Below are 27,888 nucleotides of genomic sequence, written 5' to 3' on the forward strand. Positions count from 1 at the left end.
ATATATATATATATATATATATATATATATATATATATATATATATATATATATATATATATATATTATAAAATTCACACACAATACCTGGCCGACTTAAGTCAGAACGTTTATCGATATGATATGTTAATTTACTTATTAATAAACTAAAAATCGATTACAAGTATAGTGGGATCGTAAGCGGGTTGATTTCATAAATTTTATTTTGAAAAACAAAATTAAAGTCACGCCCATTATATATGAAAAAGTGTACGCAAAAGCATATAACATTTAAAATCATTTTATTGATGACACATCAAATGGCTTTTGCTTTCAGCAACTCGTCTCTCTCTCTGTCGTCTCTTCCTTGTAATAATCAGAGGGGGCTCATCTGCACTCAACAATTTCGTATATCGACATGTGTGTTTTTTGGCGTGGATACCACTCAAAGTCGAAAATGATTAGTAGCTTACTAATCGCCTGTTTTGGTTAAAGAAAAACTCAAGTCTAACATTTCTGAATAATTTCAATATGTTATAAACCGTACAACGGTATATGGTATATGGAGATCCTTTGATGTAATCAACTCGTTAATATGCCTAAAAATGAATAAGACATTAAGTGATTTGCGTCGCTCTCCTCCATTATGACAGATACCCAAAATTCGTTCTAATATCGTTTTTTTTTCATTTTCGTTTCGTTTCGTTTCGTTTTTTTTTTTTCATATTTTTTTCTTTAAATAAGCATTAAAGCGGATTGTATGCCAAAGCACGTACATCCAGGATTTATGTTTTCTTAATGTTCGAGGAAAAAAAGTTGAGAGAAAATAAAAAGCTTAAACTCCTTCCATTCTCTTTAACGTTTCGTATTCGTATATATAGAGATGTGTGTGTGTGTGTGTGTGTGTGTGTGTGTGTGTGTGTGCATGAAAAGAAAAAAGTATAAAAAAAAACTCATACACGCACATGCACACCTCTATTTCTATATGCATTTATGTATAATATATGTTTGTGTATATGTTAATATATATATAAGTTTATATACACAAAAAAAACAATTACGTACTACACTGTCCATACGTTCACACATACAATATTTACAAATATTTTTTATCTTTTTCCTTTTTTTTTTTTTTTTTTTTTAATAAAACAAAGCAAAAAACAACTTTGAAAAAAAGAAGAAGAAATATAACCAAATACACTTTCTGAGCACGTTTTCGGTCATGCCTGACAATGACAATAAATGTGTTCAGTTTTTCTCCTTTTTTTTTTTTTTTTTTTGTTGTCATTTTGATTTGTTATTTTTGTTTTTCTGTTTTTCTGTTTTTTTTATTTTGCATTTTTCAATAGAGCGATAGACGGGGGATCGGCGGGGTCTTTGTTTGCATGCATAAAATTCGTCTCCTCCTTGCTCTGCTTTTTATCTATTTGAAAAAACAATTTCGCTTGCATCATCAACTTTCTTCTTCACCTGACTACATTACCATCTGCCTCCACCCACCTGCCTGGCAACTGGCCTTCGATATCTGCCTGCTTGCGCGTCAGTCTGATGGTTTTTTTTTTTTTTTTTTTTTCCTTGTTTGAATATACATTTTTTTCTATATATATATAAACAATTTATGCTTTCATTGGTATAATTGTTTATTCCTTTATATCCTTTTAGAGGGTATTAACACTGTCCATCCCGTCTACGTGTATTGTGAAATTTTCGTTGATACGTTATTTATATGATTGGTTACGAAAAAGTAAAACTAAAAGTCAATGCATATATGATTGTATGGGTGGGTGCATGTGCTTGCGAGTTAAAGTCGTTTTCATAAAAATTAATAGAAAATTTAATGAAATTTAAATAAAAAACCTCTTCAGGATGAATTAATGTGATCAAGAACATTTCAACCATCGATTAAAGAAATATTTACAAGAATTGCCTCGTAATGGCTTATTGTCCATCTTAACTGTCCATCTTAGGATATTTAGCATAACATATTAAGAATCAGCAAAAAAATTCAATTTACAGTCCATTATGTATGTAAATCTGTTCATTGGTCATCGCATTTGGACAACGTCTACGTTAGGTGAAGTTTCTGATGGCCAAAGGATACGAGAAACGTGACTTCTAATAGACAATATCTACAATAGAGGATGTCTACGATAAGCGATGTAGACGATGTTTACGGTAGACGACGTCCTCGATTAACGATGGCTACGTTAGTCGATGTCTACAAGAGACGTGGTACTCGAAAGACGGGATCCCTGATAGACGATGGCTACGATGGACGTATACAATGTCCCCGATCGACAACATCATCCGCAAACGGAGTCTGCAATACGTCCATCATAACAGAATTCAATAATAATAAAAGCGACCAATCGGTGGACAATTACCATAATAAACGAGTTCGCTGATGATAGATGAGTTCAAGGGCAATCTAACGTAATATCGGAAAAATAAATGATATTAAAGTCAATATAGGTAAAGATAAACCAGCTCAATGGTCCATAATAGGTGACGAAACGTCACCGACAATAAATGATTATCCGCAACAAAAATATATTTAATATTGCATAAGATCAACAATAAACGGCATACATCAAATATGAACTCATTGATAAGTCAGATATGTGCTATATATGAACTTAACTATCGATAGATAGATGGATAGATTAAGTATAGATAAATAGATGAGGACGAGATATGAGATCAATTTTAGGGTTGCATTAAAAAAATGAAAAAAATTTGTATGGATGATAAGTTTTGGTGTTTGAATGATGATTTTTCAAAAGCTTACCTGATCCTTAGCCAGTTGAAACCAGGTTTTCACAATTAAAGCTAAACGACTATCATGATAACTTTTCGTAGTTTTTACACTTATGAATATATCGTCCAATTCGGTTGTGGGCGGTTTCGGAGTCCCAGTTACCGAACGTTGATATAAATCATGTAACAGTTGGCCATTGCGTATAAAGTGTGCCGAAGCGGTCGGCCGTTCGACGGGCAATTCCAAATCAGAAAAATTAAAACTGTGAATATCTTTACGTATGATCACGGTGGTGGGTTGATGAAAGGACGCAGGCAAATTTGGATGATGTAACTGTTGAGCCGATACGGTTAAATCATGTTTTGTTTGAGACGCTGACGAAAACGTCGATACGGATGATGATGAAACGGGCGATGAAGCTGCTGCAGATGGCGACGGAGAAGTGATGGCCGTCGATTGTTCATATTGCAATAATTTCAAATGATGCGTTTGCACTTCGCCAGCTTTGTTTTGAAATTTTTGTGGCAGATTCTGTGAAAGCTGCAAAAGAAGACAAATATATTAAGTTAAAAATTTCGTATATAATAAGAAGGATTAAGCGAAAGTGTGCGTTTATTGTTTACTCTTCTTTTAACCGAAATGCATTAAATATTGTGATATCAATACAAAAGTAGATTTCTGCGTTTATTATTCATAACAAACACGTTGAATGTGCGCTTGTCTGCTGCAAGATTTCTGATCAACAAACACACACACAACCAAACTGAAAACAGTGCAAAACAATAGGGGGTCTCTGTTGACACAGACATAAACGTATATATATATATATATATATATATATATATGTACAAACACACACACACACACACACACACACATACCCATACATAAACCAAACTTCTCTTTTATATCAATTTCATGTGCTATGAAGCACATGCAGGCTGCCTGGCTAAATAACTGCTAGCTAGCTAGCTAGCTGGTTAGTAGGCAGCCCATCATCCAAATCACCACCATTGTCAACTTATTATATGGCTATTGCCGTTGCTGTTTGTTGCTTATAAACCTTAAACAATTTAAACAAGTTGTTACATTGCCTGCGAAAACTCGTACACGCGTGTGTGTGTGCCTGTGTGTCATGTAAAGAAAAAGCAAAAAAAAAAAAAAAAAATAATAATAATAATAATAAAAAAGAAAAAGAAGAAGAAGAAGAAAACAACGATAACAACAAATTCACTATATATATATAAACTTTTATGTATATTTAGTTGCTGTAATGTTGTTATTGTTGTTGTGATATGTCTTGAAAAGTAAAAAACAAAAACTGTCGTCACTGTTTGGATACGCTGTTGTCGTTTTGTTTTCCTTTTCTTTTACTTTTAATATGTTATTACCGAGGTTTAAAGTTGTTCCATTCTTGTGTTTCCTTTTTTAAATTCTATGGAAATTCTGTAACACTCTTAACAGCCGAGTACCCGTATTAAATGAAATAACAAGAGCACAGGTCACGCGTGTGATTACCATTCATTTTCCTTTATCTTGCGTTTCTCTTCCTCTTTTTAGTTTTTTTTTTACTCTTTTCAATAGTTTTACTCACGTAAATAAAATATGAACACATATAACATTATGGACTCATGTATAATATAACCAGTTGTGCGGACACCAAAGGAAATTATTTTAAATCTACGCTACTGTAATGATACTTGATAAGCCATTAATGTCGCTTTCGCAAAATTCAGAGGAAGTAAATATTCTACAAAAAAAAAAAAAAAAAAATTTCACAAACTTTTCATCTCATTGATAGCAGCAAAAAATAAATTTAATATAAATTTTTAAATCGTCTACATGCCTCAGATATAATATATCGTAACACTCGTCACTAGTGACTTTTCCAATATGTATTCTGACTTTCATTACAAGATCGCTTGTTGTGCATTTGCTTAAACAATGAGAAAATTCCCTTTTAATTTCAAATCTGAAAGTTCAGACACCATGGCTGCTACTATTTGAAAACGTGCGATGCTAGAAAGGTATAAAAATTACTCATCTAAAAATTACTCAACTATTCTGTAAATAAAAAGGGATCGCTTTACATCTTCTAACCTAAGCACGATTTGTGTTTGATCATAACTGTTGGTAAAAGCTAGCAGGACTTACTTGGCTTGCAAAAATCTTCTTTCTCAACACTAGAATTATCACGTTCATCATATTGATACTCATAAAAATCTTGACAGGATATGTGGATGCCGATGACAGATACATATTACATTGATCACCACATAAACATAAAAATCAAGATAAAGTGCTGCAAATATATCTCGATCGGCTAAGGAGTTAAGGTGAAGAATTAGTTATGATCCGTCTATACGCATACTCACAATGCGGAGGAATGTGTAACGACCTTGGAAAAACAAGGTCATTTTTTTTTCATATTTTCTCCAAGCCTGCAAAACCCGAATTTTCGTTAAGATCACCGTTACGCGCAATCTAAAAACAGTTTCGATCAATTTACTAACACGCCCACAATTATCGCTAATATTTGAGTTGCAATTGATGTTCGAATTATTCCGAAATTATTTTGACGCACTTTAATACTTTCTCCACTCATACCCACCCACCCACTTGCATATAAATTGAAGTTAAAATTTTATCTTTTATTGCGAATGTATTAATAAATCTCGACCATTTTTGAACCGAACATGCAAACGGTTTCGACGATTACGTGGCTAGCAAGTTTTTCGAAATATTTTCGCGGTATCGAAAGTTACAAAAAATACAAAATATCAAACAGTCGTCGGATGCTTCATTTTCTAGTCTGGTATTGTGGGCGCGTGTGCGGTCGAAATTCAATTACTTTATATCAATTTTCAGCTTTCTCTCTTCATTTTCGCGACAGGATAGGAATAGTGCTTGCAAAACGTTTGCAGTTCTTGTGTTAAGACACGATTTTTATATAAATTATTTGCGCACATTTTACTAATCATTAATGAAATTTATCTTAAAATGAGACTTCTTTGCAATGTTATTCTTGTAAGTTGGTTACGATTCCAATCTTCCAATATTATATTTCTATATCTATTTACATGTGAATATTTTTATACCCACCACTGTAAGATGGAGGTATACTCATTTTGTTTTTTTTTCCACAATATATGTAACATTCAAAAACTCCATAGACTCTATAAAGTATTCTTGATCAGCGTAAAATTCTAAATTGATTAACCCATGTCTGTCCGTCTATGTGTGTTGTTGGCTCCTCGTCTCCTGGTCGCAAAAATTAAAATATCGACTTCAAATATGCCGTTAAGTGTAAGCTTAATATATTCGGATACGATGGTAAAAAGTATGGAGAAAACTTAATATAGCGAAAATTGGCAATCGAAAATTTATTATGAATTGTAAAGTAACGCGCATGGGCTGTCATGGTTTGGATATCCTAGTCTACGCGTGGAGTAGAAAATCTGGCCTATATTGACATTACAATGGATCGTCACGTTTATCTCAAACTTTTCAAAGCCAATTTGAAAAGTTCCGTTAACTAAATTGACTCCTTTCAAGCAAATGAATCTTCCAACAGAATATCGATCCGAAATACACACACAAACCCATCTCATTGTAAAGGAATGGCTATTTAACAATGTGTCCCCAAACAAATTTCGCACTCCTCCACAACCACCGAATTGAGTGCAATGGAAAACATGTACCACGAATTAGATAGAGGGGTTCAAAAAAAATGACATTTCTAACATGAAAGATCATAAGAAAGCTTTACTTTGGGTATTGGAATAAAATTAGTCCAGATGCCACAGAAATTTAAGTTTCCTCAATGCCAAGACGCATGCTAAAGGCCATCCAGCAGTAGTGGTTTTTTCATTTTATCCACAAATAATGTATTAAACTACCTGCGAAATACACTGTATGGACACTTTTTTTTTTGCGATATTCTTTGAGATTAAAGTACATTTTATTTTTTGCTTATGACTTTATTTGAAGTCAAAAAAAAAAATCGTGAGTCTATTCATTTATTTGCTTACACATGAACATGAAACTCAACTAAAATAAATTAACTATGGAATTCAATTGACTCTTAAAAGTAAATCTTAAACGAATTAATATTAAAAACTGGTATAAATGTATGTAAGGAGAAGTAAAGAAAAAAAAAACTAAATAAAATAATAAAATAATTATTGTGTAGATAAATAAGAAAGAAAAAAAAATCATGTATACAACTAGCATAGAGGCAAACCCAACCCACCCAACAACAAATGGCGACAAAGTGAAGCCCTAAGCCATTGCAAACATGCAAAAGCTGCTCTTGTTTAATATAAGTTTTTCTTTTTTAACAAATATATTTTTTCACTCTCAGCTCATAAGTGCAATTTTTGATAAGAGAAAGCTTCATTTTTCACACTGTATGTCGACTTTATTGCGCTACTGTTCCCTCACAATTATCAAAAGCTCTAAGAAGGTGGGATATGTAAATTGTTGCTCTTTTATTGAAAACGCGAATACCGTAGCTTATGAATGCTTAAATATCGTATCTTCGCATATCGGGTAGTGTGTATGTAATCTTTATGCTCTATATTGCAATGACGCGTTGCATAGATAAGCAAATAATTATTTACTTAAGCGTGTACGTATTATATGTGCACACACATCTCTGGCCATAACAAACACAGATAATTAATTACATATAAAATCGATTAAAGACTTTTTACTTGGAAAAAAAAAATAAAAAAAATATATATATATATATATATATATACAAACTTCTCGTTCTAAACTTAAGCTTTCCTTAGTCATCGTCTCAATAATAATCGTATCCTTTTAATGTCTGTATTACGCTTGCAACCGAGTTAAGTGAAATTTATTAATCCATTAAAAGCGCTGCTTTTCATTCATTTTGTAACTGATTTAGTTAATTAGGGCCGCTGTTATATAAAATAATCCTTCAATTCGTAAGCAATTTACGTCATCACTTTCATATCTGACCTGTGATACGAAATCTGTATAAATATATGTATCGCGAGCTTTAGCATTTTACTTCAATTATTCGAATTTTGAATATATGTATACATGAATATATACGAATGAATAGATAGATATTCTTGTTGTAATCTTTTGAAGCAAGCAGTTACAAGCCATATGATAAAATAGGTATCCTATACAGATCCGTTTGCGGTGAGTATAAGAATTAATTAATTTAACATTTGCCATTTAACATAGCCATCTACAAATTAGATCTATAAAGTAAAATCCCTTTTTCACACCAATTCATTTAATAGAGTTACATAATAAATCCCTAGCTAGATGTACAATAAATTCAAGATGTAAAAGGAAAACAAAAACAAAAACCAAAAACGCCAAAAATTCAATATATACTGCAGGTGCAAAATAAAACAACAACAACAACAACAACAAATAAAAAAAGATAATATATAAATGTATGTGTGTGTGTGGATGTGTATGCGTGTATTGTTTGCATGTATGTGTTTAAGATCCCCTTATGTATATAAATGAGATACGTGCATGTACCAAGTACAGATAAAAAAGTTAGAAGCGAAATGCAACAACCGGCAGCGCAGTAAGTAGAGTGCTGTTATATGTTGATGTAGGATTATTGTTTTTTTTTTTTTATTTTTTTTTTATTTTGGTATCGCAACTATGACTTGAACAAAATAATAATATAGCGAAGGAGATGGAGAAGGAGAGAGAAAAAAATGGTAGCATTACAAAGAAAAAAAACAAAACAAAAAACAACAAAACAAAACACTGTAGAAAGACCGGTTGATGTAAAATTGCGAATGCAGACTTGTAAAGGAATGTTGCAACGAATAATATTTGGGAGCAATTAGAGAATATTTTCAAATTCTCTCTTGCCCTCATCCTTTTCTTTTTTTTTTTTTTTCATTTCTCTCGTTCCTTCCACGCTTACAAGATGTCGTTTAAGTCTTTTCCTAATCGATATGCACGTACGTAGGTTAGCGATGTTGTCTTCGAGTAAATTCAATTCAAAGAAAATATTGTACAGATCCTAGCATTTTCAACTTGGCTTCATTGTCGCAAAACATGGGACTTCTTTACTTTCTTCTTCTTCTTCTTCTTCTTCTTCTGTTCCTGATCCTAAAAAAAAAAAAAAAACTAAAAATTCTACCCTATAATGTTGGATGCCTGGGCCTGTTTTTATCGATTTATTTAGAATGTATGTCCAAATTTTTCTCTTGTACTTGTAATGCAATTTATGAATACTGAGCAAAATACTCAGAACACAGAGGTGTTCTTAGAGGCGTACATAGTCATATATCTTTATTGGATTTGACTGATTTCGACTACCAATCTATTCGCCAAATTTATGCCAAATTTTACAGACAGGGAAAGTATCTACCATATATACACACACAAACATAGACAATTGGGCAGACAGACAAATTGATATGCTTGAGTGAATTCCGAACTTGACACTGGTCAATAAGAATGCATATATATCAGAGTCCCTGATATTTACTTCTGAACGGTATAAAAATTTTGAATATGAAAAAATATGAAAATTTGATTCTTTATAATACTGTTTGAGCGCGGCCGATCTTTTCCCCTTTTGTACAGGTGTTATAGGAAATTTTTACACTTTCATCTGCTGCAATTTATGAGTGACGACATTTGTGTGCTGCGACACTTTGTTTTTTCTTTTAAAAATCAAATTATTGACAGTTTAGATGTACTAGAGATGTGGCCATCGACCAATTCAGCCCTTTTTCCAGCACGAACCATTCTGCAAGAATATTCAAATAAGTCAGCTTGCATTCCCATGAAAAATTGATGTGTCTTCTACAGAAGAAGGGTTGCTTGTCAATTTTCCTATGCGTTAAAAGATAGCATTAAGTTTTGGCCTCATTGGTCAGCGATCCCATTCAGACATGTTTGCGAGATATCAATTAAGTTTATCATTCATCACGCAGTGTTTCTCTTATTGCATGCATGCTCGCTTGTCGAAAGAGAACGAATGACACAAGCTGCTGTCATTTTCGAATGAATATAAAACAACTTCTGTCACGCACAGGAGGTGCTAATCAATGCCTATGTGATAGTTGATAAAAACACCGCTATTTAATTTGCTAAACTATTATTCACCAAGAGTTAGGACACAGGCAAGTATGCGTATAGCTAGCAATATTTATTTGTAATGAATGCCGGGTGAAGAAAATTTTTTTAAAATAAAAATAAGCAAAAATACTAAGGTGGATCACGGCCCACCATTAAATACCCTACATCACTTCGTCTGTTACTATTATTGGCGCAACAACTTCTCAAAACTTGTCATCTGCAGGTTGAACACAAAAAAAAAAAAAGACGGACAGACGGACAAAAAAACTGAAATGAATTCAAAAAGTAATTCAGAATCGGCATAATAAGAAATGCTTTCTTCTCAATTGCTTCCGAAAGTTTCATAAATCCCTTAAACCCAAAAGTGGTGTAGGGTGTAGTTACGATTTTCAAGCAAACTTGTAAAATTCAAAATGAAGAAACGTTGCTGCCGTTACTTGCGCTCAGCAAATCAACTGTAAACTAGACAACGTATTTGAAATCGATATCATTGCAACCTGTTCTTCTGCTCTTACAAATATAAACGTTCGTATCTTCGATGAAACTGAACTTTGGGCCAATAATTTAAAATGTATTCACTAAGGCTGCGATACGTTCAGTGATGTTTCCTTTTTCAGAAAAGTAAAAGACATTTCACAAATTCATATAAAAATATTTTCCATGTGCGTAGAGAATGCCGTAATCGAAAGTTTTCGTTCCTATTTCGTTCCTATGTTGTTCAACTGTACTTCGAGATCTTTTTCATCCGAAGCGTACTTCACTTCGTGATTATATTCAATAATCTCACAATTTCAAGTTCGCACATTGAAAAAATATTACAAAATCATAATATTAAACAGATCGTGTAGATCCCAATACTTCAACAAAGATTACAACTTATATCGAATTATTCGGTTACGCTAGTCTTTTTAACACTAGAGCTGCCGATTAAGTCATTTCGATCCCTTCTAATTTTCGATCTTCAAAAAAACGGTTATCGATAGCCGTTGTAAAGTTGTAACATTTTGAATACCTATAACGGTGATGGTCTACGTGGTCTAGTTTTCGAAATGGCGACGACGTATACCTAATTCCATCGAAAAGGGCCATCTTGATCCTTTATTGAATCGTAAAAGCAAAGATGGGAACTTAAAATTTGGCGAAGTAATACGTTGATCGATTAAGAATGTGAGGTTAAAAACGGGATATGGGTTGTTTTTGTACTCGTCCGCAAAATGAAAGAAATTGAAACAATCTTAGAAAAAGCTCAACATATTTTTCATATCTTTGCTTATAACTTTCGATTTCGTGCAAATATTTTGGGAAAACCGGTAACCCTGGATCATCTCCATCAGTCAGTCCAAAAATGGTTACGATCGGCATATTAAAATGTAGTAAGTAAAGTAAGTTGGAGTTAAAATTTTATCATTAATTACGAGCGTATTAGAAAACCGATCGATAACATTTTTACATTTAACAAACATTTAGGTCAAATTTTTTCCGAAATATCTTGAAAGGGTTCAAACTTGCGTACGAAAATGTAAAAATATTATCGTTTTTTTCTTTTATTTCCTGATGGTTTTAGGTTTTAATTTTTATCTGTCTGAGTGACTGAGTAGGCAAGAGTCTCGACTAGCATCTCAATAGTCGTTGGTTCAAATCTCAAGTGCGGTAGAGCCTTGAAGAAAGCCGAAAGCTTTAGATGCGAGTGCTTTAAGACTTTAGTCTTAGAATTTATTCTTTGGCTAAATTTATAATAATAATAATAATAGGTTTTAATTTATGGTGGGCGTGCATGTAGGCAGGTCGCAATTGGTTTTTTTTTTTTTTTTGCTTCCGTTCATCGATCAAGTTATGTTTATGCCAAACTTCAGCTACGATTGCGACTAATTGTCCCTGGCAATTATGGGAGATCAAAATGATCGCTTTCGCTAGAGATATGCGTATGCACCCGTGAGCCCAATTGATTTGGATTAATGTAAACATAATAACTTATTTTGGTATATTCTTGCCAAATAAGCTAATAATTATGGTGAGGTCGGGTAAAAAAAAGAAATGAATGCATTGTTTTACACGTCTGTCGGGATGTATGCGTAAAGACATTATCAATATTTGTTTTATAAAAAAATGAAAATATAAATACGTAAAACTCATATATTTGTATTTGTATGAAAATAGTTACTTACTTACTTAAAATAAAAAATGATCAATATTTTTAACTGAAAAACGATTGCTTCCTTTGTTTTTGTTTTTATATAATTTATTTATTTTTATTTTTATTTTGACTTTTTTTTTTTTTTTTGTATATATAAAACTATCCTCATTATTATTATTATTATTATTATTATTATTTTGAAGAGTTTATACTCGTAACAGAAAAGTCCCGTAAACCTGCAAAGCCATCAAAAGTAAAAACAAAAAAAAAAAAGAAGAAAACAACACAACACACAACTATAGATTTTCAAATATTGATAATTCGATAGGTAACTTTAATAACGATTATATATTATATACGTTTCCTTTGCTTGCTATTGCTCTCTACAGTCGAGCTATATACAGCGCAGCGGAACACTCGTTGCTGGTAGAAATGCTCTGATCCTACTATAAACTGTGTAGATATGTTGTTGTTGATGTATATAATGGTTTAGTTTTCGTGATGTAGAGAATGTGGAGTGTACAGGTGTTTAAGGCTGTTTATGGCATAACATTGTTACAAGTAAGAGATGAAGGCAACTATACCGAATAATAAAAAGAATAACAACAACAAATATAACAGCAAAAACAGTAAATTTACTTTAGTATGTAACACTATCTCTCTGCTATATTTGATATTATAGAAAATTTATGGATTTGTGTGCACACACACACATCCACACATACAAACATACACATACACATACATACATACATACATACACATACATACATACACACATATATAGACAGAGTCAGTCGGTGAAGTGTTTATTTGTGAATCGAGTCTAATTTAATGTGTATGTGTGAGTATTAAATAGCAGTTAAACTAACTGGTTGGTTAGCTGTTTGACTGGCTGGATAATTGGTTATATGATAAATTAATATCATTTGCGATTTAATTAAAATATAATATGTATAAAAAAAGCTTTTAGAAGAGTTTTTTTCCTTTTTTTATTTTTTCTTTTGTTGTTGCTTTTTTGCTTTCATAAAATGTGTAAAAAAAAGTTTTAAGCAAAAAAAAAGGAAAACGTTTCTCTTTATCATTTAAAAATATCGTATGCAGCGACTGCATCAACAATACTAAGAAAATCTTTGCACAGATGTTCAGACTTGTTTACGAGTTTCTGTCACTCTCGCGAACATGCATGCACCTGTCAAAATTTTGATTTAATTTTACAATTTTTAGAAATCTATTCAAAGATGAACGCGGAGGGTAGCTTAAAAAAAGCTCTGTGATATGCCGAAAGCAGGTACGTGCTCTGTATGCCATATCAAATATATGGATACAAATATATATATTTTGTTAAAATGATTTGTGTACATTAGTTTTCTTAAAGAATCCGCCCGAAGACATCCATTTACTTTATTTCATGGCAAAAATAATTGGTCAGCAGGACATCATACATGTTACTATTGTCTGCCAGAACTTGGGCTCGTTGCGAAACGTAAAGTGCGAATAATCGATGTCACCGATCTAAGGTATATTTCAAGTGGTGTTGTGGGCCGATTGTGACCGGCTGCGCTTCCTGGACCAAATACGGTAATTTCCCATGCACAGATCAAATTTTGAAGAGAAATTTTCCTATCAGTAAAAGGCAGTCGTGTGACAATTGTGAATATTCAATTTCATGCCAATGCTAAGTCGTAGATATTGGTCTGATCCGTTAGAGTCTTAATGTTTAAGTTAAAAATTATTGTCATTACTTCGATATCAGTTGACTGGGTCTTAAGATGCGCTCAAATTATTTTACGAAAACTGAATATTAGAAATTTAGTCCTTAGCATCCTTGGCTATGTGCTAGTGACGCCTCTATCGCATTGTAATCGGATACTTATTTTTATGTAATTGCAATACTGACTGACTATGTTGTCAAACACGTTTTCCAATCTATAAATTGATGAGCATAATAAATATTCTTCTTATTTATTATGCACTCATTTATCTCGAATCATCGATCTTCGTATGCAGCTCGCGTAACGTTTCTAAAATCGTACCAAAAGTGACTGAAAATAGTTAAAGTCATGAGTACTTCTGTAAGGTATATATAGGAAGCGATTGTGGTCAAATCTCTTTGATTTCAAATTGTGAAATTTACACCGAAATCGGTAAAAAAAAATCGACTAACAAATCAAGAGGCATTCACGATTAAACTCAATTCCAATTTCGATCGAGATTTCAGGGTCATTTTCATCCATTTGAAATTTTTGATACACTGTTCACGAGTTTGCAAATAAAAACTTTAGTAAAAGTCATTCGATAGTAACGAATTTTTATTTACCTTCGTCATCATTAATTTATATAAATATATATATATATATATATATATATATATAGGTGTATATGTATATATAGATAGATATTCACATCAATAGGATATATATGCACTATGGGTGCAGATGTATATATATGCACTTATTTACGAGACATTTTAAACCTACATGCAATAAAATACAGAGCCTCGTAGACACACAATCAACAATTCGCTGAATTTACGTATATATGTAGTTATCTTGTATGAGAGTACTGCAGCGCGCCATAACAACTACTGTTTATATGCAACAATCACCTATTGTAAATAGTAACTGACATATATATATATACGTATTAATGCACACACATACACAGGATACAAGAACGCAAACACGCAAACGCACACCTATCCTATTCAAATTGATAATAACTCAACTGGTGAAAAAGTGTTTATTTTATGGACTCTGACTGACTCTTTGTTGTGTGTGGTGATATATCCGCGCGACACATATATGATATTTGTCTATTGATAGCAATTCAATAAAGTCATTATACACTTGTTAGCCGCTTTAATGATAGTTTAAAATGTTTATTCTATAAGCATTGCCCGCCTATACCCTTCTTACATATAATATTAGGAATTCTAACAAATATTAAACTTAAAATAGTAACCTTTATCATGCGAATGAAATAAGTTTATAATTTGTAATTTTGTCAAACTTCAATATTTTTTAGACAACATAACATGTATATATATATATATATATATATGTACTCATATACATAATACAATCAATATTGCAAACTAAACTAATGATGGTCATTTATGTTATATATATATATATAATTTATATATAAAAAATTATATTTGCATAAAGTTTTATTGAAAAATAAAAAAAAAAATAAAAAAACATTTTAACACTTATATATTATAAAAATTTATTCTGTTGTCTGCATGTTTTTATAAAAGGAAACGTGTATACATACATTTACATACATATTCAATATATATATATATATATATATATATGTGTTATTTAATTTGTTTCTTTCATAAATTATATTAATTAGTACGTTTTCAGTTTAGTGTTATGCATAAATTTATCATAAATATTGTGTTTTTTGATTTTAAGCTTTAAAATTTTAATTTAAAACAAATATTACATAAATTTTCATATTGACATTTTTATCGTTTATTTATTTATTTTTTTTTTTTTATATATATATACATATATATATATATATATATATATATATTTACTGGTACCATATAATGTTCCTTTAAAATGAGTTGGCTTTGTTTTAACTAAATTATTGTAGATATAAAAAAAGTGAACTTTTTCAAAATTCTACTTAATTTTTTTTCCTATATTCTTTCGTTCAAGCGCTAAACAAGTTTCGATAAAAGAAAGAAAAACAAATTGACGACATTTCCTCTAGATATCCTAAATTGGAATTTTAAATATTAAACTTTCAAGTTTTTATTAACTAATGTAAATATGAAAATTTTATTCATATTTGAATTAATTGTTGAAAAGGAAACGGCTGCATTAACATTAACAAGACATTACCATTAAGCTCGGAATTTTTTTAGAAATTTTGCCGTTCATTAAGTAAAAGTAAGCAATTTGTGACCATATTTTTAAAAACTTTTACTACATTTTGAAAATTGAAGCAGAAAACGGACAACAATAATTTTCGAAATGCATTGTAAACTGATGAACAATTGCCCACGTTACGATGTCATTCATACATCATTCGCGAGATGCAAATTTTCTGATATTTCTGAGTCATCCGAAGATTTCAATCGATTCGGGAAGATCTTGCGTCGATTTTTGAAACCGCACACAACTTCAACAGTTTCGAGTTACTTTCTCTAAATGTTTTTTTTTTTTAAATGTTTTGTATTTAAAGTTTACTTAACCGTCGCTACCGATTTAACAAGTGATGTAACATTACAAATACATCGATAGAAGGATAATATATATGTATATTTCAATTTTCAATATGATGACATTGGAATGGTTTTTGTATGAAAGAACTGATGCATATATATTTATATCACGCGATAGTGTAAAGAATAAAATTTTTCTTTTGTGGCTTCTTCTTTATGGCTTAGCAGACTGTTTAAAAAAAAAAAAAATGCACTCTTCAAATATTCTGCAAATGCCCGGTAACGCTATCTTCGATTCAATCGACTTATTTTTGCTTTGCTATCACGAGAAACAGTTGCGTAGGCAAAGAAAGCCAAGTTTCACAATTTTGCCTCAACTACTTCTACAGCAGGAGTAGCGAACACTCGCAATACTCTCAGTGTAGTGTGGTAAAAACTTTTACACCGAAGTAACCTATAGTAAAGCCTAAAAAAGTAACTACATTCTCCGAATGAGTCTATCAAAATGAATCCACGTTCAGAAAGAGAAAGTTATTAGATGCCCTGATTGAAAAGAAAAGAGATAAAATAAAAATTTTACTATCATTAAAATATGAATGAGTTTACATCTCTCTTAACGTAACGAAGGAAAAGCAGCCATTAGAAAACAGATCGCATAGAAATTGTATTGTTTGCTAACTGGGAGCAGTTACTTTCTTTTCTAAAATTATCATACTACAACAGTTTTCATTTGATTTGCTTGCTACAGTGTCCATTCAACATTGATCTAAGACCATAATTACGTTTGTACCGTAACGAAGGCAACGAATTGTTTAACAAGTTTCCTGCCAAGTTGCTTATGAATAGGTGCTATCTCCATGCCGCGTGTACCCTTTTCGGTACACTCTAAATATTTGAATAATTTTGAGTAAATATATATTACTTGTTGCCGCATTGTCGCATTGTCGCTATAAAATCAAGCAATTATATAAACTAATGATAAACGAGATCATTTTTGAACAGATGTACTTGACTTCACTTAATTATTTTAAACTAAGTATCAAATGAATTACTACAGATTGACAAAATTGCAAACCAATAAGAACCTCTAGTATGATTAAATAAGCCACATACATTAGGAACGCTTCTCAATCCACTTAAAAGGATGAGGAGATCAAAAATCCCAAAACGAAGTTTACTTTACATTATTGACAAGTTGAGGTTGAAAGCATTTTATGATAAATCGTTTGCACCTGGCCTAGCCTCATCGAAAATAACCTTCAAGCTAGCATTCTAGGTTTAACTTTAACTTGAAATTCGTATTTCCGCCCTTTTCTAGCTTATTTTAACGACAGCCATCATCATCATCGTAATCATCGTCATCGTGATCATCAATGCCATCATAAATATTTATGAACGATTGAAGAACACATGCACTTATTGGTATATATTTTCCCGCCTTAATAAAGAACAACTCAACAATTCAATGCACACGCAATTATTAATTATTTCAGTTAATTACTATTTAAATAACTTGTTTGTGCTTTTTTTTTTTTTTTTTTTTCTTCTTTTGGAATTTGTTTGGCTTTAATTTTTTTTATATATATATTTTTTTAATGCAATTAAAATTCATTATGTGAGAATTTAATTAATATTGCGCTGCAAAGCAATAAGAACAATAATAGCCGCAATAATCACACAGAAGACTTACTTCAATGCTGGGATATCCGTATGAGTTTTGCAGAAACACCAAAGTGGTGTAAATGATAACAACAGCGACAGTCATTGCTTGCAGATGGCGTTTATAGCGTTGAGGCAATGACAATAAAATTGAGCTCATGCTTTAAAGAACATTATTGCAAAATATATTTTTTTTTTGTTTGTTTGTTCTTAAAAAAAAAAATACCAAAAAAAAAATAAATAAATAAATAAAAGTGAAAAAATTTTCTTTGTTCAGCGATAAATATTTGCAAAGACGAGATCACATACACACTGTAAAAGTGCTTTGGGAAAATTTCATCTATATTTATTTCGAATTTTTTTTGAATTCTATTCTTTATTTATTTTTTAAAATTTTTTTTTTTTTTTCAATTTTCTTTTCAAGTTAACATGAAGTTAATTAAAAATTAGACAAAAAAGTAAATAATGTCTTTTAACATAAAAAAACGGATTTTATTTATTAATCAATTTTTTGTTGTTTTTTAGTTTTTTTTTATATTCAGTTTTCTTATGAGTTCGCGTTTTATTATTGAAATATCCGAATACGGTTGTATCAGCGTTAAAAGTCCAAGCGCGACTGATCATAACTTGTATCTGAGAGATACATTACAACTCGTTTTCTCAGTTTATTCAATAATAATTTTTTTCTGCTTCTGCTTCTGCTTCTTCTTCTTCTTCTTCTAGTTGTCTCCTTTTTCCTTTGCAACTAAAACAACTGGAAGTCATGGTTGAAACAATTTAAGTTAGAAGTATGGTGCGTCGCTCTCTTGCTAGTCTCTCAACAAGTGGCTTAAGAGAGGGTTCTAAGTCAATCTCAAAACAACTGTGAATTTTCCAATTAGAGCATTTCCAGTATACGGATTTGTTTACATTTCAATTGTATCTAAAAGATGGAAAAAATGATAAAAGCGTCTTCGTCGGTGTCTTTGCTTTTCGGTGTTCGCGTGCGCTGCTCACTCTCTCTTTCTCTCAACTTATGTGTGGTATGTGTTCTGTCACTTAGGTAGTCTCTCCGCATGTTAAATGAAATCATGTGTTGCATTTTTAATAATTTTTATAGCCTACGGTGGGACATTTTATTACTATTTTATTTTTTTTTATTTTTTTTTACTTTTTTTTTTTTTTGCTTTTTGGCAGTGTGCCGTTGTTAAAATTGTGAAACGAATTTTTTTTTTTTTTTTTTTTTTTTTTTTGTCAGTAGTGCTCTTCCTTTATGGAATTTTCGTACTTTTAAGTTGAAGTTGAAATATGCTTTAGTTTGGCCCTATCAACAAAAAAGAAAAAAAGAGCTTAACGTTTCAAAATTGTTTGTCGACGTAAATGCTTATTTGTTTTAAGTAACTGTTTCATCTACAAGCAGTTTTTAAATTTAAAATATTCGATACTACGATATCATAAAATTGTAACCATAACTCGAGGGAAGCATGTGAATGGCAGTTAATATTGTAATACCACGAACACGTGACATATGCACAATATTGATGCTGGGACAGCATTTGCTTATGGAACAATTGCGATTCTTTGCGGAATAGATTCGTAGAGTGTCTGAAGAGTTTTCCCATTCTTGTACCAAAAAAATCGCCAATTGCTTCAGTGACCTTATAGATGAAAATTGTTGAACGATGGCGATTGTGATAGTCAGGAATCATGTTAGATGATATTCTGATGTCTCTTCAAACCAAAACTGAAAGTTTTTGGCTGCACGCGTGGACATATCATCATCTTCGAATAAAGCAGTATTTGGCAGTAATATATTAATCTTAAGAGAGGACCAGCTGAATAGCACAATATAGCCGACCATATCACACTCTTCCAATCATCAAGTATCTAGTTTTTATAATTCTGGCGACACTTATTTCAGAGTTTGGTGACGGCTTACGGTGAAGGGTTGCGCAATTGCTGCCCTGAATGTTATCTTAATCAAGCTCCTGCTGTACTATTTCTATTGGAACGGTATTACTCAAGTGAGCTTTGAGTTGTGCTGCCACTTTTCACGCGGTAGTTCTATGTTGTCTGACCACAATCCGCCTTAGTCAGGTTGTCAGTTTCTGTCAGTTAACCGACAGACTAACATTAAGACAATTCTACGTCACTGCTGATGTTTTATCACGCACTGTGCATGCCGTCATTATCGCGGATACTGCCGCTCGTGTAACGTTAAACAATTCAACTGTTTTCGTTACAGATACTCTCGCGAATCGAGCACCAATGACTTCTCCTATTGCGAAGTCTATAAAATCACACACATTTCGCCGATAGCTTATGTGAAGAAAGCGTATAATATGTTAAAAGATAACCTAAAAGACTTGATATGTGTGTGCGTGCAACAAGATGGTACTATATTGCGTAGTGTTAAGATTGTTTTGCCCATTCCCTGTATATTTAGGAGATTTTTGCCAATAGGTGGTGTTTAGCGTCTCATATCGGGCAACGATTATCATAAGTCGCGTTTGAAATGTGACAATGCTGTCTGAAATTTTCAATAAAATAATATATATATATATATTGGTCAATAAGTTCCGGGACTGGCACAGACATATCTTTAAAAAGAAAAAACAACTACGCCTGTCGATTAGCGTTCATAGCGTTTCGATCATTTGTTTACGAGTTACAATGACTTTAATGACGTCACTTTTGCTTTTGTTTTAAACAAAAGAAAACGTCTGAATTCCGCGTGTTTATTGAACAGTGCTTTTTAACGGGAATGTTGACGTTCAAACTCAACATTGGCCTAAAAGCTTTTAACCTTTCAAATTCAATTCTTTTTCTTTTTTTTTTTTCGCTTTTAATTCATATACAATTACAACTTCAACTGAATTAAGTATTGCATGAACGTGAACGTATTAAAAATGGCATAATTTCTTAATATTGAAAAACGAGAAGAGGGTTAACTTAAAATCGATAAATTTAAAATGAATTAATGCGATTGTGAAATGAAAAATGAAAACAAAAGATGTATTCATAAACGATCAAATAATGCGTTCACCGTCAATACGCTTCGACATGTAATTGCGTCACTAGGTCGAAGCCAGTCAAACCAGAGTTTAAACACTTTTTTTAGTTTATTAACTAATTATACGCGACTTTTGTTAATTATTAGTAATAATTATAGGCTTAGGTGTGGCATTGACAATTCGCGAACACTCTATATAGTGTACATTTAATTATATATACATTGGATCCGATTGGGAATATAGATTGTGAACAAGCATTATTTCCCATTGGAAAATGTAACATTTTTGATCACCACACACATTTCACATTTTGGGATTTGCGAGTAAATTGCACTCTTTATAGTGACTATAGTGAAAATTGTACCTCAACAAGAAAATGGAACTAACTCGTGAAAATTTTCGTTCGATTATTTTTTGCGTCGTTCCATGTAAATTATTCAGACAAAGGTGCATCGATCAGCTTCTTTTCGCTTTTATCTTTACAACTCTGTCTTTTGTCACGGTTAACTGCTCGTGTAATCAGCTTCGTCGTGCCCTTTGTCCAAAGTCATTTACCGCGCCAAAAAAACCCTTAATTCTCTGCACGAACCGATAATCCAAAATTGATTTGTGACATACTGCGAGATGGACGCAACCTTAGGCATTTGTTCGACAAACATATATTATATAATATATGTATGTAAATAACGCATGCTCACATAATGTCATGGTCATGTAGTTTGGCACAAAACAAATGCTTCAGAAAATCAATCGCGATGCATCAAAAGACTTAGATAAGTTTGTAACAGCGCGAAAGATCATAGATCTATGCACAAGAACGCGCGGAAGGTAAACTGCGGTCGTCGTTATGAGTGTATCAAGATGAAAAAAATCGAGCATAAGTTTTTCGTACTCGGAACGGACAGTCGTCCAAGCAAAAACGAAAAACGCCCATTCTCAGATAGAAGTTAGAAGTTCTTCCACACATTTCAACTATACATGACGGAATACCATCAAGATCGGGTATGCATCTATATCACATGGTAGGCTTGCTAAGATTTAATCCTAAGACACGACGATATTCGAAATCAAAACTATGCCTTTCAATTCGTACGAACACGACTATCGAAGCAGTTCTGCAAAAAAGTCGGTTCCAACTTTTCATAATATATGGTTAGCGGGTAACTCATATTACTATACTATTTCTCTTCATTCATTTTTTTGGAAGTAACCCACGCACGATAGCTGCATACTTGGCAAAGACACTGGATAAGAGAGTACGTCTGCACATCTCGCCAAGGATGTTTGTTTTATTTCTCTCTTATCTAAGATGAACGCTGAACGCTGAAGGCGGGCAAATGGAGTCATGTGATGAGCTATTAAAAGTTTGCATCGAAACTAATACAGAAATAATAGACAACTGATTGCATAGAGCTTTCGATATCATAGATATCCAAGTCGCAACGCAGTAACAATATATTTCCCTTTGTAAAAATGTCTTGTTACTCGACTTGCAGTATTACGGCTGAGCACCATTACGGCTCCTTCATAAATAACAAGGTAATTATTTATTTGTATGTTGTGTGTAACTTACAAAATCTTCGTTTCGAACGAAATTGATAGTGAAGAGTTTTATTGCGATTACTGCTCCGGATCAATACCAAATGTGATACAAATTCACAGCACAAAATCCATAACAAGAAAATACATTGTCTTCCCTTACGATTAATGGCCGGTTACAGCGCCAGAATATGCTTGTAATCTTTTCTTTTTGCATCCATTTATTTATTGTTTCTCCGAATGCTATCTGCATAGAAATTTATCTGCCAGTTATCGCTGCATTATTATTTTGCATCGAGTGTTAGATAGAATATCACCTATGGCGAACACTATGTTAATAGAGAGAGATTCATATGAATTTTGAATTTGGAATTAGTCCAACCTTGTACAACTTTATCCATCATCCGTGTTAGGCTTCATTATTGCAAATACTCAAAATCATATCATAACTGCGGCGTACCATTGATTGATTTCGACAACACAGTTGAAAAAACCACAGTTGAAAAACTCAATTGCTCTTGAAAATTCGAATAGAATTTTCTTCTTCTTCGTCTTATTCTGTTATTCAGTAAACAAACAATCGCAAAATTCGCTGAGATGTGTGAAAAAACGACTCAATGTAAACACAGAGTACTTTGTTCGAGCCTTAGTGAAGTTGTGATTAGATCTGATATATAATATCATTATTTGTTTATTTTTGCGTTTATTTGATTAAAGCTCAGCTTTCCTATCAGCTTTTCTCAGCTTTGCCTATTATACGTCTGCCACATTATATATATATTTTTATTTTAATTTTTATTAATATATGCATATTACTCGTCCGTCACGTAGGATCGAACAGAACAGCGAGAAGTAAATTCCGTTACGTAAACAGATAATGTCAAATATGAATATAAAAAGTGATATGAGGGAATCGATGGATGTGCGAGCAAACAAGTGTAGAAAGAGGTAGACTCATAATTCGACTGGAAAGACTGACCCATCTCGATGACATGATTTAAAAAAGGAAAAGATTGCAAGATAAGTTGTTAAACTGCGAGAATACCAAATATGAAGACCACACACATTCAAGTTGCAAAGTGTGGACTGGCCAATAGAAGTAGTACCATTCGGACAGACAAGTCGAATACGATCGAGATATTGTAAGAGTCCGCGTGTACATAATAGACTGTTTACTATGTTAAGTTTGAATGGATGATCGTTACAACTCGTGTGGTTAAAGATCAGCCAGTTAATAAGGCAAATGATGTCACGTCTGAGTCCGCAATTGATGAAGCAGGGTGCCTTATTTATTTGCGGATACAAAGAGTATAAGTGACGATCATAAGATGACTTATTCCACTGAAAACTGAATGCTTTTTGCTGATTACCCTCAGGTCTGCCGATATCCGAGCACAATCATTAATATGAGTTGATCTGGAAGATGAAATTTTATCTGCCGCACTGTTGAGAAGAATGCCCATGTGATTGGGCACCCAGAGAAAGCGGAAAGAAAGTGTATCAGATTTGAGGCTACAAAATGGAAGGATGAGTTTCACCTAAGGGTTTTTATTATTGTTAAGCGGATAAGACAGATTTCCTACATAAGGAATTTCTTTTGAGGCTGAGTACTCGCTAAGCGGATGGCAAAGCAGGATCGCAAAGCATTCACCCGAAAATGTACTGGTACATGGTGTGATTTAAAAAGAAGACTTCCCTAGTTATATCTGGAAACCAAAAGCCGCTGCCTGCAACATCTTTTTGGTCTTAGATCCATCAGTAAAAATGAGTGAAAAATGTTTCCATTTGGTATTGATCAAGTTCGAGCAGCGAATTAACGGTGGATCTGATGATCTGAACTGATCGAAAATATTGATAACCAATAGCAATTTTGATTAAGCTATGTACATCAGTTCTTACATTGTTGAAATGAAGGTAACAAAGAAATTGATTGCGTTTAAGTTGTAAATGAAAGGCAAGGCCGGAGGATTCTCAAGCGTTAGAAATTTTATGGATGAATAATTGGCGAATAAGCGAAATTTTTCTTGTAAAAGCATAACATTTTCCGTCTGTTCTAAGCTTAGTGTGTGTGTGTGTGTGTGTGTGTGTGTGTATGTAAATTTCATGCCACCAAGGAGCAGACGAGGGCACTTTCATTGGAGATCAGTTTCGTACTTTAAATGGCCAATAAGAGCGAACAAGCTTATTCTCAATTTGACCCAGACTAAGCCAAGATGCAAGAAAGGGCCGGAGCGCCAAGAAATACACGCAAATGGATGTCGGTACGAAGAAAATGTGTAGCGAGAAATTGCAAAAAAATTTGTTAAACACAAGTGTTACTATTATTTATCATAAACACATCGCCCGGGTTTTATATAAATCGAAAGAATTATTCAATTTTTTTTCTTTTTTTCTTTTTTCGAATATTTCCTCAATTCAACTATAAGTTCACCTGCAATTAGAACACAATTAAAAAAATAAATGACTTTTCTCCAAAGCCTTATTTGTATAATAACTTCTCGGTAATTAACAACGAATACGAATGTATGGAGTGTACTGTATATACATGTATACATATATATATTGTATGTTTTTAGTTTTCATATAAGAGTTTATATTTGGCCCAAGAGTAGAGTTAATATGTTGTATGATTTGTGTCGTGCATGAAAATATTTTGCTTAGTTATAAAATGTAAATAAAATAATTTGTTGTCTTATTTTTAATTACTCTCCGTACGAACCTTAAAGCATATGCATTCCTACATACTATCCCACTTCAAGGCCAAGTAATAATTTCATTTATTTAATAATTAAGTAATATTTTCCCACACAAAAGTGCTATTATTTACGTACAGCTTTAATTCTTTTTATATATATGTATATACATATATATATATATTCCAAGTTATGATTTATCAAACTAATGACTTTTTTTTTTTTTTTTTTTTTTTTTTTTTTTTTAGTAACACCTATACAACTTGAGTTTTTCGTTTAAATGTAAACATATATAAAGTAAATAGGAGCATATGTGTGAATGATATATTTATTAATCTACACTAAAGGCTTGTCTTTTTTTTTTTTTTTTTTTTGTTTTCATAGAAGTTTTTAAATAAAGTTTTTCAAACATTTATTGCATAAAAGAACGAAAGAAAAGGTTTAAAAGAGAATACATTTGATGAAGTTGAATGGGGGGAGCAAAAAAGAAGAAGAATGACAAATGTTCATCTCTTTGCACTTTTATTGAAGATTCGTTTTTAAAAATATACATTAAAAAAGAAGCATTAATGGAGAGAAAGAAGAAAAAGTTAACAACGATTTTATGTTTGAACATTAATCTAAGGCCGCTTACTGTCAGGTTAATGTGTTGCTGAGATCAATCAAAAAGCCCCAAACAGACAGTCAGCCACTCAGCCAGCTATACGTTTGACCGACAATAAACAACAACAGCAGCAACAACAACAGCAACAACAACAACAACAACAACAATGCACAACGTTTACAAACTAAATAAGAAATCGATAAATTGAGCGAAAAAGAAAAAGAGCGAAGCGAATTAAATATACATACAAAAGAAAAAGAAGCGAACACAAAATTAACAGAATAAAAAAAAAAATAAAAAAAATAAAAAATTAACGGAAATTACTAACATTAATAAGAAGGATACGTTAGGAGTGTTAAAGGTAGACAGACAAACGGATGAAAAAGGCAAATCAGTACACATGCAGATCCGACGTGGATCAAAGTGTTTTTAACAAGTTATTAGAATGACTTCCTACTGAGTTATTTAAATGACGAATGAACGCAAAAAAAAAAAAAAAAAAAGAGAAAAGAAAAGAAAAGAAATGGAAAAAAAATTCATATTTAAATTAAACTTTAACAACAACAACAACAACAATAACGAGAACATAAGCCAGAGTTTAATCGCAAATTATATATGCATATATATATATATATATATATATATATACGTACGTACATATCTCAAAAAGTCGTCATCAGTGGTAAGCCCAATGATGGGCATACAACATCGTTAACTGTGAGCGCGAAGGCATATGTGAAGTGAATAAACGTGCGAATGAGTGAGCGAGTGAATAGAGATACGTAGGGGCTAACGTTCACAATTACATGCCCATCTATATATCTGTTGATCAGTTAACTTTCCTTCTTAGAGTGCAAGTAACCATAACTCAAATTGCTTCAGTTACTTTTTATCTAGTCTAACCAAACAAGTAATGGGAGCAAAGGCTTCATTAAAATCAACGCAGCTGCTCTATAACTAATGTTAGGTTTAGTTTCTTTTTCATTTTTTTTTTCTTTTTTTTTTCTACTTTTAATCTACGGCTACGAACTAGCATAGAAATATATACATACATAGGCACGTACATACACACGCACACAAACGTATATATATATATATATACATTGAACATTTTTGTTGTGTTGGCTGCACACCTCAACCTCAACAACAATAACAACAACAGTTTAAGGTGGAGTATTGCATTTCTCTGCATGTCTATAGATATATATGCAATGCAATGCTATGCTATGCTATGCCATGCTATGCTATGTTATGCTATGTTTAAATATATATATATATATATATATATATATATATATATATGCAATTGCAATTGCAATATTGCCATTTTAAGCCCAGCTGTGTCTATCTATCTTATTGTCCGTCTGTCTGTCCGCTCTATCCATTGGCACATTCGTCCGTTTGTTGGCTGTTGGCTTTATTATTATCCATTATTATATGGATTAAAATAACTCACCTTCTTGGGGGGCTTTCCATACCACTCTGGCCCCGTACAAAACGCTCAGTTCAAGTTGCTTTTAGTTGGCTTAGCATGCCAGTAAAGCATTGAACGTAAATATGGTAACAACAACAGCAAACAGATAGCGTCAAGCCGACGACGATCAATGGAAACAGACAGAGAGACAGACAGCCGGACCGGCAAACATTTGTCTTAGTAATCATTTTTTTTTTTTTTTTTTTTTCAACTTTACATGTATGTATGTATGTATGCATGTATGTATGTATGTATGTATGTATGTATGTATATTTATGTTTATACGTTTGTATATTTGTATGTTTTTCGAAGCTCTGGTTTTTCTGTTAACAAAATAACACAAATCAAAGGTGTTTTTCTTGGCCAATACACATATCCATTCAGTCGCTTACTTATTTACACATATACAATATACACGTATACACGCAAATACCACACCATGCCATACCGTTCAATAAATGAACCCTACTATATAACGCTCCATCCACTAATCGTTCGCTTGCTTTTACCAAGTTTATTCATAGCTACCGGGGATCATTTTAGCCAACAACAACAACTAAAATAAAATAAGTAGAAAATCATTTTTTCCTTTTATTTTTTTTATTCATTTTTTTTTTTTTTTTCTTTTTTTTTATTTACTTTTTTGATTTTCTTGTAATATTTCTTTAGTTACTTTAATTTGATTGTTCCTGTTCTTGTAGTTTAATAAATATTTTGCTATTGTTGTTGCCTTCGCTGCCTTTGTTTTTGTTTTTAGGGGCTTTCGTTAAA

General features: G+C 32.2%; 1 protein-coding gene across 1 annotated transcript in view; it reads right to left on the reverse strand.

Moving 5' to 3' along the window:
- The window catches only part of LOC119645008 (fringe glycosyltransferase), a 36,124-nt gene extending 17,896 nt beyond the window's left edge, over nt 1-18,228 (reverse strand). The window contains exons 1-3 of the mRNA XM_038044762.1: nt 18,124-18,228; nt 17,846-18,023; nt 2,768-3,277 (exon numbers count right to left, since the gene is read on the reverse strand). Of these exons, the coding sequence (XP_037900690.1) occupies nt 2,768-3,277; nt 17,846-17,974 (639 nt within the window). The 5' untranslated portion in view covers nt 17,975-18,023; nt 18,124-18,228. The remainder of the gene's footprint in view (nt 1-2,767; nt 3,278-17,845; nt 18,024-18,123) is intronic.
- Between the last annotated feature and the right edge of the window lie 9,660 nt (nt 18,229-27,888).

Source organism: Glossina fuscipes, unplaced genomic scaffold (assembly GCF_014805625.2).
Source record: "Glossina fuscipes isolate IAEA_lab_2018 unplaced genomic scaffold, Yale_Gfus_2 1, whole genome shotgun sequence".
In the NCBI taxonomy this organism is placed as follows: Eukaryota; Metazoa; Arthropoda; class Insecta; order Diptera; family Glossinidae; genus Glossina; species Glossina fuscipes.